Below are 17178 nucleotides of genomic sequence, written 5' to 3'. Positions count from 1 at the left end.
TGCATATATTAGTATACATATAATATAAGTTCATATTTCCAGTTTGTCAGCAGAATACTTGTGTGGTAATTGTTTCATGAGTTTTTTATTGTTGTGTATTGTGTCTGGTGATGAAGGGTGGGGCACTTGGCAGGTCAACTTGTTGAAGCTCTGCGTACAAGGCAGCCGGAACTCGACATCAATGACAGAGACGTCCTTTGTGTGAAGATTGCTGGTCTCTGCCATGACCTGGGTGAGTGATACACACCTTTTCACTATAACATCATGTCATATGTTTTAAATGGTTATTACTGGGTCTGATTAAGAGTGAAAATGTTTAGTTTCTAGTATTTATCCTGTGTGCATTATACTATGTCTATGTTTACATGAGTTTTTATTTTTACACTTGTTTGCAATTTTTGTATTACATTTCTGAGCCGGATGCAACATAACTTCATTCTGCTGTGCACTTGCCCTGTGAAATAGTATGAATGACACAATAAACTTATTTAAAATAAATCAATATAAAATCAAAGTGAAGCTATCCACACATTTTCAAATAAAAGCCAGTGCTGATTTAATGGTAAGGGGTATGGCAGGCATTAACAGTTAACGGCTGGTCCCTAATGAAAGCAGACACTAAAAACAATGTGTGCAATGGTTCACATGAAAATGTACAATGCACATTTCTCTTCATAACAAAGCTACTGTTTTCATTTCAGTGTTGAGCTGCAAATTAAAATGTTAGAGTTCCTGCAGATGGTTCAGATTAAATGCCTTTTAGAGAGGTGAAAGGTTATGTCCCTTTGACCTACTGGGAGGGACTTTAATAGGAAATATTTGCAGCAAGTGCAATAATCGTTTAAATATATAATGACCTTTTTAGACTCTCCTGGAAGGCATCCATAGTGTTGGCACACAAAAAGTGACTTCCTACTTCAATCATTCATTACTCATACAATAGAAACTCAATAGTTTCTTTTAGTGAGCAGTCAAGATTCATAACTAACCACTTCACTTTTATAGAAATTCTCTTGAAATTTGCATTGCAAAAGTAGAGAGTATTTTTTTTTCAAAACTCACTGTAAAGCTGCGAGTTTGGCATGACTGCAATGATGTTGCTGTGTTGATGGAAAATAATGCTGGATAAAATGTTCCTCATGCTGAGTTCATCAGATCAACAAATAAACATGGAAGAAATGTTTGCATCAACAGAAAACACAAAACAGGCCTGTAAGATGTACTAGATATAGAACAGTTCACTTCACAGTTGACCTCAGTTCACTCTGCATACAATCCTCATTAGGTTCCTTTATATTTATTTCTCCATATCTAGGACATGGACCCTTTTCCCATCTGTATGATCAAATGTTCATACCCAAAGTACCACATCCACCAGGTCCACTAGGTGATAAAATGGCAAAGTGGAAGGTAAGAAATTATTATTTTTGTTGTCTGATGTGTGATATAATAACCCACCAGCCAGGGGCTGTAGTGTAGTGCTGGCTTGTTTGTTTATGAGCCAAAATGAAAAGTGCTTTAGTCTTTCACACAAACCAACATCCTGTGAGTCACTCTCAATGCGTGTGGAGAGTTGTAGAGGTGAAGAGGTTAGAGAAATGGTGTCGTCTGAACATGACAGATAAGACAAGACCTCACAGTCTGTTTATCCTGTAAAACTCTTTTTACTTCTTTATTTACTTCTTTATGTCTTTCTCTTTAAAGTCTCATGATAATGTTTATTATTAATAATGTGTATCTTGTAGCATGAAGAGGCCTCTGTAGAGATGTTTGACCATCTGGTGAAATCTAATAATCTGGAGCTGGAGATGGAGGACCATGGTCTGATTCTGCCCGATGACATGGATTTCATCAAACAGATGATTGAAGGACTGAAGGACCCTAAAGCAGTCCAGGTCAGTCCTGCCTGTGTGAGTTTAGTGAAAACAGTCAGTATCATCATCATCATTGATTATAATGCCATTAATATGCTGTCATCTCCACAGTGGCCATATTGTGGTCGGCCAAAGGACAAATTCTTCCTCTTTGAAGTTGTGGCCAACAAAACCAACGGCATTGATGTGGACAAGTTTGACTACTTTGCCAGGTGAGGCTTGTTGAACAGCTACTGTAGAGCAATTCATTGTTTGATGCAGAGTGATAAACTACTATGTATTATTTTCTCCTGGACATAATCATAATCATCTGATTATTTTAACAATATGCAGCTTCCTCCAGGTAGCTTTGATTAGTTTAAAGTAAGAAGTCCATTACACATGTCTTCACTCTGTCTCTTCTCAGGGACTGCTACCACCTGGGCATGCAGAACAACTTTGACCATCTCCACATACAATACAGTTTGCCAGAGTGATTAAAGTGAAAAAAGACGAGCTGAATCACATCTGCTGTAGAGACAAGGTGCTGACATCGTTACTCCTGCTTTTGTTAAATCCAGTTTTAAAACAGCATCTATTTATCTTATCTTCATGCTTTTATTCTATACCTGTCTTATTCTATTTTAGCTATTTTATTTTCTCTTTAATGAAGGTTTTGAATTGTTTTAACTGCTTTTTAATGTTTTTAATTTGAATTGTCTTGTTGTTGAAATGTGCTGAATAAATAAAGCTGCCTTGCTGTATTAGTTGTGACTAAACTATAGACAATCCTCTAAACAGGAGGTGGGCAATCTGTATGACATGTTCTACACCAGGAACTGTCTCCACAGAAGAGCCTACCAGCACAAAGTGAACACGATCATAGAGCATATGTGAGTAGCTAACCTTCCCAGGTTGGGCCGCTAACAACAATTAGCTTCTTCTGATGCAGCTCATTTCATTTGCTTCATAATTCACTCTATTATGTGGTATGCATACTTGCATAAAAGTCACACAATGTGCTGGGTATGATCCTCCAGGATCGCAGAGGCCTTTGAAAAAGCAGACGGGCATATCAAGATTGAAGGCTCAGGAGGGAAGGAGTTCACTCTCTCTACAGCCATAGGTGACATGGAGGCCTACACCAAGCTGACAGGTCTGTAGATACCACTGTGTGCTGTGAGCTTGTGTTTTAACATTAAAAACAACTGACAATTTTCAGAATTATTCTAAGGATTTTGATTTCTTACCTGCACACAAGGATCAACTATTGAGGCCCACAGTCGTACTATTTTGGCAGAAAGCACACTGTTTTTGGTGATGCCAGCATATTAATGCATAAGCAAGGAGCTGAGGAACTATATATCAAAACCTACGTTTAGCAGTTTAGTTACAACGCGGGCTGTCATCCATTAAAATATTTAATCGCAGTATTTAATCAATGATTGTCCATAGTTAACTCACAAATTAATCACACATTTTTTAATTTGTTCTAAATGTACTTTAAAAAGGATATTTTTCAGGTTTTAATGTTCTTATCAACATGGGAGCGGACAAATATGCTTTATTTATGCAAATGTTTATTCTTATTGTAACAATTCAAAACAATGACAAACACTGTCTAGAATATTCTCCAGAATAAGCTCAAAGGTCCCTACTGGTACTGTATGCTCAAAAAATATGCTGGGAGCGTAATATGGTAAACTCAAACCCATCAAGGGTCAACAGATGGGCATATTGTCCTGAATGTAATATTACTTGGTAATACTAACACAATGTAGTGTCCCACTTTACACTAAAAATGTATCTAAACATAGTTTTCAAGCAGCTCAACACAAAAACAGTGGAGCTTGTGCATTTCAGCAACAGACCCATTGTACAGGTACCTTGGTAAGGTAAATGTTAAGATGTAAGCGTTTGCTGCCTTTGGAGAGGGGGGAGGGGGGGGTTCTCAGCATCAGCCGTATGCTTGGCCAGCATGTGGTGTTTGAGACTAGACGTACTCCGTTGGTTACTCAGTTCACATCCACAGTACATGCAAATAACTTTAGTCTTGTAGAAAGAACCATCTGGAAGGGCTTTGAAGCTGAACTTGCCATTCAAAAGATCCTTTTCTTTATCCATCTATCCATCCCATCCTGATTTCCAAAACTATGGAGCAGTCCGAGGCCCAAATCACAGAACTTGCATGAAAAGGGATTTGCATTAACTCGTTATTATCAAGTACATTTTAACAGCCCTAGTTATAACAATAACAGCTTAGCTAGCTCGCTCACCACAATTTATAAACTAACACAAACATATATATATATATAAATCATATTTCTGACCACTGAGAGAGACAAAGATTGTCTTTACAGGCTCTCATTCACGCTACTCTAAAGAGTCAGAAGCCTCACTATTATCTATGTAGAAGACGTGGAAACAGTGTTGCAGTATAGAGCTAGTTAGTCCTTAAGTTAAATAAGGAACATTTAGGAAAATGTAAGGCTATATCCTAAAGGTTAAATAAAAGACACAACCATCTAAACTCTACATACTAGCAATGCTTTTACTGTAGCTCCATGCACATCGCTTTAGCACGTGGAGAAATCCTGAACTTTCTGTTCCTAGTTACTGTTGCTAAGCTACAATTGTGCAATTTGATTTAACAGATAGTCACAAATCACCAATCAGGCCAGCAAGATAATAGGCTCCCCAACAACCCCCCTAACAGAACTTCACACCTGGACAGTACTCAGGACAGCCACTATAATCTCCCACCTCCTTCACCCATCCTTTCAGTTACTGTACATGTACATTAATGTACATGTTAAATAATAGATGACAACCGGTCCCGTAAATAAGAAAGTTTTAATAGGTGATATACATGCCTAACTTTTATCCAAATTGTTTAGATAAAATTAATGTTATGGTAGTAGTAGTTTTATAGAATAATCATAAATATAAAGAAAAAAACATTTTCAAGAAGAGAATTAATGATTAATTGCATAGGCCTATTTATATTGCTTAATTATTTGAGTTCTGCCTCTGTTATCAATCAATAATTTATTTGTAAAACATTATGAATGAATTTGTGACCTTTTCTTTAGTTTGTTCTATACAGTGTATGGTTCTAACTCAGCTGTCTTTCACTCGGTTTGTCCTGTAGATCATGTGTTTGAACAAATACTCAACTCTCCCTCTGTGGAGCTGGCTGAGGCAAAGAAGATTCTAGAAAGGATCATCTCTCGAGACCACTACAGGTTTCTGGGTGAAACCAAGCCTAGACAAGTCCTGACCAGGGTGTGCATTAATGTCTTTGTGTACCTGTATTACATCACACTTCTGTTTGACACATTATACTGTATATTCTTACTGAGGCTATGATAACACTGAATATTACAAAAACAGGTTTTGATATAACATAGCTGCTGTGCTCCTTTTGTGGTTGATAAGTGCACATTGCTTGTTACTGTTGTCTCTATTATTTTACATTGAGGATGTGATAGCAGTGGGAACTAAATCATAGGATCAAATGTTGTTTGGACTACATTTACAAGAAAACAGATTTTGTTTTATGAAAACTACTTGCGTCCACATTAGCTTTTCCAGGTCATTTTCATAGAGACCCCTGCCCACAGTGAAACAGTCAATGAAAAATAGTCCTTTTTTTTTTAGTTAAATAATTGTTAAATAACAAAACTGTCTGGTAAGGGGCTTTTTATGGTCGCTACATTGTCTGACTAGATCGAGATGACTAAGTTGTCCTCTAACTTTGCTGCCATACAGAGTCCGTCTGTGACTGGACTACAGACACTGCTGGTTACCCTGCCAGTCCCCTCCTGCTCCCTTAATACAGCCAGAGTCCCAATATAGTTGTTGATATTTACATATATCTGGTGTTTTAACATTCATACACTCTGAAGAGTTTTGGAAAAGCTCTCTTTTAGTGTGGACAGAGAGCCATAATTGAAAAACAAAGTCATGTGGAAGTACTTTTACTGTGAGTTGTCAAGATGGAGGGCATTTTAAAGGGGTGCTATGCAGTTTTGGTCGCAGTTTTGGTTTTTTCGCTTTTTGCTGGGAGGTTTCTCTATAGAGCTCCCCCTACGACTTCGGAATAGATATTTAGCAGTAGTGATGCCGGGTAACGCGTTACTTGTAAGATTAGAGTAACGCGTTACTCTAATCTGACCACTTTTTTCAGTAACGAGTAATCTAACGCATTACTATTTCCAAACCAGTAATCAGATTAAAGTTACTTATCCAAGTCACTGTGCGTTACTATTTTTGTCATTTTCCTTAGTAAAATTATATATTGTTTTTGCTTTCTTCTTGCATCTCGGGGAGTGAAGTCACGTATGCGACGACAAGTCACGTTTTTAGCATGTGGACAGGTCACGTTTTCAGCATGTGGACAGGTCACGTTTTCAGCATGAGGACAGGTCACGTTTTTAGCATGTGGACAGGTCACGTTTTCAGCATGTGGACAGTTAGCGTGTACCACGCAGCGACACAAACGTAAACAACAATGGAGGGAGGAGAGAGATGCGCGTTTTCTAGCTGTAAATACAGTCACTATTTTGAGCTTGTGTCAGCTAAAGATGGCAATATTAAGGTTCGTTGTACACTCTGTGCTGGTGGCGACAAAGTGCTATCTAGCTACAAAAACACTACGTCAAATTTGAAGAAACATTTGGAGTCACAGCACTGCAGTCAAACTTACAGAGCAAGTCCCACCAGGTGGTGCAAAGCAGAGAGCAGGAGGTCCCCCACCACCCAAACAACAAAAGCTGGACTTCGGTGCAAAACCAGTAAGTGGGGGAGAGTTGAAGAAGTTGGTCGAGCAGTATGTTGTAGAGGAAATGCTGCCCTTAAACACGGTTGACTCGCCTTCGTTTCGTGCCATAACAAACAAGATCCCTACTAGGGGCCTACTGGCAATGCCGAGTTGCCTCACAGAACAGCTTTGTCACGGTTGTCATTTTTATGTTGAGGCGGCGGCGGGGTGTTGTCAGCAGCTGCTGAATGTAACTAATAAAGTAACTTGTAATCTAACTTAGTTACTTTTAAAATCAAGTAATCTGTAAAGTAACTAAATTACTTTTAAAAGCAAGTAATCTGTAAAGTAACTAAGTTACTTTTTCAAAGTAACTGTGGCAACACTGTTTAGCAGCTCCTATGTTTCCTCGTGTCTGACTCCTCTCTCGGTCAGTCTGCCGTTTCCTCTTTCTCTGTTCCTCCGACAATGCTTTCCTAGCTTTCTGCTTCTTTTTTTGCCGGCTCAGCCATGACGATAGTGTGAAAAACTCCATCGCTACCTTGTTAGTCGGTTCCTGAACGGGTGTATGTGTGCAGTGCTGTGAAGCAATCCGTTACATCGCAAGACCTGATATAACACAATAATTCCTGACGCTGAGTTGAAAAGTTGCAAGGGTGGTTTTTTAGCTCGCAGGTGCTAGGGGGGGTGAGAAAAACGTTGTTTTAGATGATGTTTTTATATTGAACTGCTTAATGTGGACATACTTTTACTGTGTGTTGTCAAGTCTGAATACATTTTAAAACTCATGTCCCTCACACTTCTCTCCCTCTCTCCTCCCTCCCCAAGGAGGATATTCGTCTTTGGAAAGACAAATTGGCTGCAGCCGTCCCTGAGGGAACGCTGAAACCAGAGGACTTTGTAGTTTTAGTGAGTTTTTAGTCTAATTCCTTTTACTTTACTTTTTTAAATCTTGGATTTTGTTGATTATCATTTCATTTGTAAGATGTTGCTTTCCTCCATTGGTATAGTTTACTTGGGAATATAAAAACAGACTTCTCTCTCCTCCTTTTCGTTTAGTTCGTTACTTTTGACTATGGAATGAATGACCAGGACCCCATCAAGAATGTGTATTTCTACAGCAAGAGAAACCGTGACACAGCATTCAACATCCCCAGAGACCAGGTCAGAACTAAATCAACCACTCTGTAAGGCAGCCTCTGTTATGTCATTATTCTCAACTCTATGCTGCTGTCATTCTTGTCAGGTGTCCAAGCTTCTCCCAGCATGCTTTTCTGAGCAGCTGATCATGGTTTACAGTAAGAAGAAGAAGACTGATGAGCAGAGTCTGGAGGCTGCCAGGAGGCACTTGGTCAAGTGGTGTAAAGCTAAGGGCTTGCCAAACCCTCAGGTAATATTTAGATCTAGGTTGTTATATACAGGACAAGTACTGTGTGGGGCCCTCAGGCTGGAGGTTCTGTTATCAATAACTAAGATAGTTTGGTCTATAGATCTAAGAAAATAGGAGAAAATGCCTGTAACAATTTATTAAAGCCCAAGGTGGCTAATAGCTTGTTTTATCCCTTAGCACCGTCACATAACACAATAGAGCTAGCTAGCTAGCTTATGACAGCTAAGAGAGAAACTGTCGAATGACACGATGGAAACCCCTGCAGGCAGGAACCAAACACGCCACGTCTACATCGAGGACAGAGCCTCTATATATGGGCTCTCACTCTTCCACCAGGCCACCCAGGCACCCTGGATTAAGGCATTTTGGCTTGAATGAATAATCATAAATATAGTCATCAAAACAGCAATTTATTTTCTGTACATGGACTAAAAACTTTCAGTCTAGTGGCCTGCCTCAGTAATGACAAATCTCTCACTCTGAACCACTCTTGTTAATACTCTAAACACTTTCTGTCTTTATTTACATGCAGTATGGAGAAATTGCAACACCATAAATCATCCCTGGGGGAAATATCCAGAACAATTCAATTCTATAAGGTGAGTATGAGCACAGTGTAGTACTAGACACCATTTTTCTCCAAAAACAAATGATTTCAGAGTACCAGGATACATTACTGCATGTTTGGGTCATATACTCAGTTTCTTTAGAGCCCTGTTCAACATTATACACATATCTTTGTTTTAGTTTGATCATCAAACACACTTTTAAGGGAAATGTCTCAGTGCTATTAAGTCATATCAATTCCAACACTTAGTCAAGTAGTCTGCAATGATTAAAACTCAATGAAGTACTGTGTAATTGCTTATTATATTCTTCAGTAAGTCTTTTTAATCACTGATAGTCTTTTTTTTTTGCAATGTCTTTGTTAAATGAAACAGCCCCAAAATCACCAAACCTGAGATAATCCAAGACAGTTTTTGATCAAATTATTGTTTATTTAAATGGTTTGTTCCAACAATCAACATTCTGGTTTGGTTGAAATAAAACCTTAATTCACTCATGTACATGTGAAAATATGCTGGCTCTATACACACTAAGAATACTGTTTATTTAAACAAAATATCATTTAGACAGAAATAAACAGTGTCACTAACCCCAACCCTTCCCTAACCCTGACCTACCTGATCTTAACCCTAGTCTTAAGCAACAACCATGGAGCCAGTGATGGCTCTGTGTCTTCCTGTGTCTGTAATGTTTATAATGTTATACAAAATTAGTTGACTTTATTAGAAATTTGCGTGGAAACCATTTGCCTTAAACGGTTTAAGTTTTTACACATGGTGCCGTAGGTAGGATTGTGAAGATCCAGGACTTAGCCAAAAAATGTGAACATCAACAACTTCTCAGTCCCTCCCCCCTTTCCACTAAAGCCCAAAACATCTCCTAAGCCCCTCCCCCCACAAGGGATTGAGACAGGTTGTCTCATTGGAACTACAGCTGCAGCTAAAAGTTACATAAGCCGCTTTCCAACCAAGTAGTTACAGGAACGTAGTTCTAGGAAAAGTCCACTTCTAAACAGATCTATTAACTACTCTCCCCCAAAACCATTTTTTTCCAATTGTATTCCCACTGGCCAAGTGGCCATAGGGACTGGTAGGAGGGGTAAGGGTGTGATGCAAGCACGGCAACGGTCTTTATAGTGTTAAAATCAGAAAACAAATACACCAAGAAAAGTATGAACTCAATACTAAATCTAATGTATATAGCATATTTGTCATAATTTAAACAAGTCTCCCGAAGAGAAACGTATCTCTCTCTCCCCCCACCTCTGCCTGCTGCGCTGTGGATGTGTGTGTGTGTGTGTGTGTGTGTGTGTGTGTGTGTGTGTGTGTGTGTGTGTGTAACGGCCAGCCACAGGACACGCTTGTGGAGTTTAACTCCGAAAAGACAATAAAAAATAAGAAATCTTATGATGGACATGTGTTGTGATATTTCAACAAACAATCCGTCAACGGTGAAATAAAAGCCTCTTATTTACGAGAGCGGTCTGAGAGACCTCCAGCTGACAGCGGGGTCTCTGAGCATGACTGGCCCAGCGACGAGCTAGAGGCCGGGGCAGGGGCCTGCTGGCTGTCGCCTCACTTCATGGAGCTTCTCAACTCTGAAAACTTTGAAGCAAATTGTCAATTCGGCATCAATTTACGCAAGACTGCCTATATTCCAAATCTAAACAGTTCATTTCTCGCTTAAAATGTTGTCAGAAGTGAAATTAGTGATGAATAAGATGGCGAAAATTGTTAAAATTGTCCCATTGTTGGTCTGTCTGTACCAGAAACCCGACCCTCGTTGACCTAGGTTCATATGCTGAAAAGGGAACAGAGAAAAGAGCCTGGCCTGAAGTAGGAGCTGAAAGAGTTACAGGAACTGCTGCCAGAGGGACTTAAAAATCCCCAAATTGGTCCAGTCAGAACACGAGAAAAAAAGGGTTCTAGGAATTTTATGTTTTAGGAACTGCAAAAATCCCTCCGGTCAGAAAGCGGCTTTTGTGTTGCTTAACAGGTCAAGTTGTATTAATTGAGTTTCTCAAGTCAGGTTACATAACAAAATCAGACTAGGTTATACTTAACAAAACTACAGAAAGAACTGCTCTACATGTTTTTTTCCTTATGACAGCCTGATTTTAAGATCAATGTACTCAATACATTAGTTCTAGTAAAACAGAAAGGATAACAATTCTCAGATTGTATTTTCCATCATGTTCTGCATGTATGTTCAGTCCCCCCCCCCCCCCAGGTCTCGGTCATGGTGCAACAATAAATGTAGACAAACATGAAGACTAAATCAACCATACTAAACTAAAACCCAGATAACATCAATGTACACCCAAAACATTAACAGAACATTATTAAAACACACTTTAACCAGGACAGAAAACAATCAGAACATGTTTTTTTTCTCCCATGAGCCTTTGCACCACTTCAGCCAAGAACAGTTCCAATGACCCCGCCCCTCCCATACAGAAACTTACCACCTTAGTTATCTCTGCTAAATATGATCTGTGCACTGCATACTTAAGCTGATTATTACAAACAACTAATGTGATTTAGAAATGAATATGGTTTTAAACAAAACATGAAAGAATAGTAGTGACCACTATGAAGTTTAATTACAACTACATCTGGGTTTACAGTGTATCCAGTATATATACACCTTTAAGCCCAGCTAGTTTGTGTCACAATGAGATGACGTGTGAGTGTGAAGCTTCTTTGTGGCCATCTAGTGGTTGGATTAGATTTTCTGGAGACCAGCTGACTCGTTTACCTTCAACATTTCTAGAGAAAGTGCTCTGACTCTTATTCTACCTCTGATAGTAAATAATGACAAAAGAGACATCACAACCGTTAATTTGATTTATCAGCATTTTATTATCAGCATTTATTGAAGTCCAGACAAAATGCAGATGTGTGGGTAATTAAGAGATTCCAATTGGGCTGCATGTCTTTGAAAAGTGGGAGGAAACCGGAGCACCCGGGGAAAACCCAACATACACGGGGGCCACAGTGCTGCCCTCACTCTTATAAAAGATGTGTTTGTATCACAGACTGGAAAAATAATGGACGCAGCATAGTGATGTCACCCATTGGTTTGTGAACTGCAGTTTTGTAGTGGGGAGTTTGCATTTTGGCTGCGCCATCTTGGGGTTTTGGAGCCAGAATTGACCATATTTGGATGACAGGGTGGAGCTGGGGAGGATGACGCGACAAAGAGAGTAAACAGGGACAAAGTGCTACCAAAGGCTGACCAGGACATTTTTAGGCAACCAAAATGTTTCAATCAACCTTGACGACACAGACTAAAGCTAAAAAAACAAAACTGAAATGAGCTCATGTTCATTTTTTATGTACTGTTATTTTATTTTTTTTAACCAGGTACTACTGTTTAACCTTTGTTGTAGTTTTCAGTTTAGTTTTAGTTTTTCTGTTTACTAACAATATTTGTCACTGCTTATTTTTGTTTTAGTTTCAGTATTAGTTTACTATAATAACCCTGGGCCCTGTACAAACTCCAAAAACACTTTTGGAAACTAGACTTACACATCCATTTTAAGAGTGTGCATTCATCTTGAAAAATGACCCATGTCATTATAAAGTTTTATGTTTTTCAAGATGAAAGCAAAGCAGAAAAGAAAAGATATTGAGGAAAGACTGAGGGCCAGATGTAATAACGCTTTTGCGCCCACTTCAGGCGTATTTGTTTCACAACGTGCGCCTAAAAGCATGGCGAGGTATGTAAAAACAGACCGTACTAAGGTAAAAGCGCAGACTGCCTGTCGCGGGGACTGAAAATAGCAAATTGTGCTTTTCCTTGTCATGCATATGCATTCATGGGAGGGTGAAGGGGAAAGTGGGAGTTTTCCATAAAGAGATGGGAGGGGAAGCGTAAAGTGTGCCTAATTATGTATTCCGCGGTATGTACAAAATCCGCCCGTGAAAGCGCGCCTCTATTTTGCGGTGAAAATTCTCCGCCTCTTAAAAGCAGGTGTAAACCAGCCGCAAGCGGGTTTCCTGGCATATGCCTCCTGGTGAAATGGCAGCAGTAATCCGAGCAAGAAGAAGACATAGGTCAAGGAGATGAGCTGAAAAGTTTCACACTTTTTCAGTTGAGTGAACACAAAATCATTAAGTGTTACAGATTAAGCAGCAGATTAAGCCATATAGTATTACAGTTACTGGAAGAACTCAAAGACGACATCGAATCTCCGACTCAGCGTTCACATTCCATTCCAGCAGTTGTTAAACTCCTCGCTACATTACTAATATTATTTCATACAGTCATAGCATCAGCAGTGGGAATATCGCAGTCTGCACTCAGCTGTATCATAGCACCAGTACTTAACGCGTTGCTACAGCACAATTTACGGTATAGTGGGCGGAGAAAGGCGCTGATTACCCGATAAACTGCAGGTTTGGTAAATACGACGTAAGCTGAAGTATCACAGCGTGCGCTTTCTGCGGGTTGGCCATGGCATTGATAACGCTATATTCACTATATGTACGCATATCTGGCCCTGAATGTTGGATACTTGTGTGAGCTAGTTATCCTGTGATCCTCGTCTGATGCTGGAGGTGAAGGGCTTCTTCAGAATCCTAGCCACGGCAGAGAACATCCCGATGATGACGGCGCTCTTCTGTTTCTTCTGATGCCGGGGTGTCGATTCACTCTCCACGGGAGCCACTTGACTGTTGAATGTGTCGACTTCACACGCAGGAGCTACTTTGTTGCTTTTTCTTCTGAAAATCCTCCTCACGTTTGTAACAAAGCTGGGTTTTTTATGTGTAGCTTTCTGCTGCTGTACTCGCAATTCCCTAGCAACCGCCTCCTCGAAGGCCATACCTTCAGACACGATGGCAGCTCGCAGTAGCTTTGTGGATCCAAACTCCAGACAAAGCTTCTTAAAGATGGTACGGTGGAGGTTTCCAACAGTTTGTGGGAGAGTAATACCGGTTTCTTCCACAATCCTCGTCAGATTCTTCAAAATTCCATCAAAGTTAAAGTCCATCACTGATGTCTTGCTGGAGTGGACGATGTGGTCCAGCAGCTTACCAAGGAACACAGCCAGAAAGGTCTTCTCTCCCTGGGATAACTCCTCTTTGGTAGTGGCTGGAGACACTGAGCTCACAGAAATGGTTAGGTCTGAACTGTGTGACTCCACTAGAGAGCCGATGGTACTCTCTGAGTTGAACTCCTCAACCACGCTCTCGTCGTCTGGACTGGAGGCCCAAGATGAAACGCTGACCAGGCGTAATTCTTCAGAAGGCTTAATCTGGTACTTCCGGACCATGCATCTGCTCAGTTTGTTGGCAACATGAAAAACCATTTGTTTAGTTGATTGTGGTGTAACACACTCAACAGATTCCTCCGGTGGTGAGGAAGAAGTTGACTGCGTGATAACGGCCAGTGTGCGGTTGACCTTCTTGGCCACCTCTTCTGCAACCAGCTGCAGCAGTTGTTCAGAGTCGTCAGAACTCTCCTCTACGACTTCTAACGCTTCTCCAAGACACTGGTGAAGTGAATGTCCAAGGCTGGCTTGGATATCATCCACTGTCACTGAGTGATAGTTATGCTCCCTTTGTGGAGATTCAATCTCGTCCCTTAAAAAGAGAAACAATCATATTTTAGTCAACTGATCTGCTCTGGGCAGTGACATTTAAAGCAACACTAGATAACTTTTCCCGCTTCGGTCCCCCTACAGGTTGGAAGCGGAATTGTCCATTACATTAAATTATATTATGCAAGTTTGCCAGATCGGGCAGCGGCTCTGAAGTTCGAATGAACGGGACAATGTAATGTAATGGACAATTCCGCTTCCAACCTGTAGGGGGACCGATGTGGGAAAAGTTCTCTAGTGTTGCTTTAAACACTTCCTACTGGTATCGCCCTCTGAACATTTTTCAGAACGTGAGGGATCAAACTCAACTCTGACATCTGATGATAGTATTCAGCACTAGAATCTGGAGTCGACATACAGTAATGCAGCGCATTCACAAGAACGGGTTCGTATGATATCCTACAAAATTCGGCGACCACTGGCTGGTCATGTAACGACCGGTCACATAACAAAAACACATAAGTTTAGCTTTTCTTAGCGGTTAAATTTAGCAGACAAAAGGTGACTGTGAGCTGCTGGTCGTTTCAGCTGACATTACAGTTAAGTTTAGGAGTGAATAAGTGAGCGTCATGCGGCACCGACAGTTAATTTTAGCACCAAAAATGACTAGTTAAGATTAGAAAAAAGATTGTGGTTTGGATTAAAAACACAAAAAAGCATTTCCTGAGTGAACATCTTTTGTTTGCCCAAGGACGCTAACTCTGCTCCCTGGGTTGAAAGGGTTGTGTTTTATGACCCAGCCATATGTGGAGTGCTTACAGTGCTTTCCTTTAGTAGCTATACTGTATGTACAAATGGTTCATGAGAACAACCTGAGTAATGATGCCTGAGAAGAAGATGGAAGTGAATAACACAGTTACTGTGGAAGCTTTTGACTTACAGGTACATTGTGACAGAAGTGTTGCTGGGGTTGCTGGCACTCTCCATGAAAGTGTGGCCCCAAGTCTTGCTATAAACCTGAGGTGCCACAACATCCAGGACCTTGTCGGAGACCGTCTGGACAACCTCGTGACACAGATCGGACAGCAGTATGACTGTGGCAGAATCAATGTTGCCAGCTGCCAGCAACAGCCAGTGTCTGGAAGAAGAGATTAGGAATGGTTAAGCCAAACAAACATCTAACCAGTGTTTACCAGCTGATTGATGACTTTTAACTTTGACTTACTCATTTGTCAAAAACTCCAAATATAACATGACCACTTCATCCAAAGTCTCTGATGTGAGCAGAGGCAGCTCCAAATCACTGCACCTATCCTCTCCTAGTTCCTCTGGTGAACTCTGACAGGAAGAAAAAACATCAGGCTGTAGAAACAGCCATCTTTTACTCATCAACTAAACACTTCTCCTTGGGATGGATTGTAAGAAAATCTGTGTTCATAATCTGACAACACTATTAACAGTTATGGTTGGCTATTGGTGCTGAGCACAATTCAAAAACAATCCTTGAATTCAATCTGCAAGCTTTAATAAACCATAGTAGACATAATATACCATAGACTAGACAATAGACCATATATAAATCTGTGCATTTCAAGAGCTTAGGATCCAAATACAACTGTTATACAATGTTGCCTTCAGGGGAAACAATTAACTGTTGTATATTTGAATATCTTACCATGATATCCATGTGGAGCGATGATGTACGGCATGTTTGTTCTGTTAAGTATCCTAATCTTTCCATAGTTGACTCTGTGAAGGTCTGTGTAGATGTGTTCCCTGTGCCTCTGCTGAGTTAATAGTGACTTTAGAAGAGAATGGTCATAATGGAGTAGAAAGCCATAATTCCACCTGTGGAACTGTAGAACATTCTATACATTCTACTTCCACATGTGTCACGGTTACACACACACAAACATACACAAACACACACACACACACACACACACACACACACACACACACACACATACACACACAACTGTTTATTTAAAAAAAAAAATCAATATCACACAATTTTCCTTTTTCATGTGAAAAGTTAAGTTCATAAGCAATAAAACACTCATTAGTGTATCGCTGCAGCCTTACTTAGTCTGGTTTTGCCAGTTACATAGGCTGACTAATGTCAGCTAACATTAGTAACCTTTAGATAGATACAGCTGTGTAACTGACATTACTTAGTCCTTTAACTGCCCTAATTGTTGTGGTTTTGGACATTTCTGTTGCCTGAGGCCTATTTCACAAAACCAAGATAAGGGATTAAGCCGGGATTTATCAGTTATCCTGGATGATTTAAGCCTTTACTCGGTTTCACGAAAGTGGAGGCACATAAATCACCATGGAGATTTATTCTGTGCAGCTAGCCTGCTCCCGACCAGGCTAACAGCCAGGATTTATTTAATCCTGGAGCCTTTTCTGATCACCCAGCAGTCACTCTAATCAGCGAAACGAATGTGTTCTTTAATAGGCCTAGTTATTCCATGTTTTTATATCTGATTACAGACGTCGGGTAAAGTTGTACTTTATCGTCACTTTTCAAATATGTTAATCTCACTGTTTACCACAAGTTTGTTGGTTTTATTATTATTTTCGATACCTTCTGAGTTAAATAGGAATAGTAAAATCATTTTTGTCAACATATTACTAATTGTTTGGACTATAGCCCAAATTATTAGTTTCAACAATCATCACCACGTCAGATTGACAGATCTATATTCTACATTTGGCAAATAAAGCGATTTCAATCCTGACATTTATAAATGTTCCAGTATTTATTTTAGCAACCATTATTACTTTTTATAGGTATTGATAGCCTTTTCATTACTGTTAAACTATATTGTATTTATGAAGACGTCTGCACTGTGTGTTTTTCGAGGTTTGGTGAATATATAAAGTTTAAATGGCGGATGAAGTTCCAAGGCTGTTTTCGATAAACTCATTAATATATGAACAATATATAAAGCTCCCTGGCTGCTTGTGTGTTTCTTCATTTACTATGGCGTGCCCGTTCATAGACGACGTGCTGGATGAAGAAGCACTACTACTGAGAAGGGCTTTCCGACGG

The 17178-nt window shown here is 39.9% G+C and overlaps 2 protein-coding genes and 1 pseudogene across 3 annotated transcripts in view; 2 read left to right on the top strand and 1 right to left on the bottom strand.

Annotated features, from left to right (window-relative positions):
• LOC116042098 overlaps positions 1 to 8594 on the top strand; it is a 32310-nt pseudogene extending 23716 nt beyond the window's left edge.
• Positions 1 to 8738, top strand: part of LOC116042058 (deoxynucleoside triphosphate triphosphohydrolase SAMHD1-like) — a 120607-nt gene extending 111869 nt beyond the window's left edge. The window contains exon 14 of the transcript XR_004896022.1: positions 8605 to 8738. The gene's annotated coding sequence lies outside the window, so the exon portion shown is untranslated. The remainder of the gene's footprint in view (positions 1 to 8604) is intronic.
• A 4223-nt stretch (positions 8739 to 12961) lies between these two features.
• Positions 12962 to 16057, bottom strand: LOC116042099. Of its 2 annotated transcripts, none has more exons than XM_031288229.2 (4): positions 15793 to 16057; positions 15343 to 15479; positions 15058 to 15255; positions 12962 to 14160 (listed from the first exon to the last, which is right to left on the bottom strand). In XM_031288229.2, exons 1-4 carry the CDS (start codon positions 15856 to 15858, stop codon positions 13101 to 13103), a joined length of 1461 nt encoding a protein of 486 aa, XP_031144089.1. In that variant the 5' UTR covers positions 15859 to 16057; the 3' UTR covers positions 12962 to 13100. The 2 variants fall into 2 exon arrangements, with proteins under 2 accessions (XP_031144089.1, XP_031144090.1); XM_031288230.2 differs by having other exon boundaries at positions 15343 to 15455.
• Between the last annotated feature and the right edge of the window lie 1121 nt (positions 16058 to 17178).

The sequence above is a fragment of the Sander lucioperca genome, chromosome 20, assembly GCF_008315115.2.
Source record: "Sander lucioperca isolate FBNREF2018 chromosome 20, SLUC_FBN_1.2, whole genome shotgun sequence".
Classification (NCBI taxonomy): domain Eukaryota; kingdom Metazoa; phylum Chordata; class Actinopteri; order Perciformes; family Percidae; genus Sander; species Sander lucioperca.
Note: the sequence above shows the minus strand (reverse complement) of the source record. Positions and strands in the feature narration are given on the sequence as shown.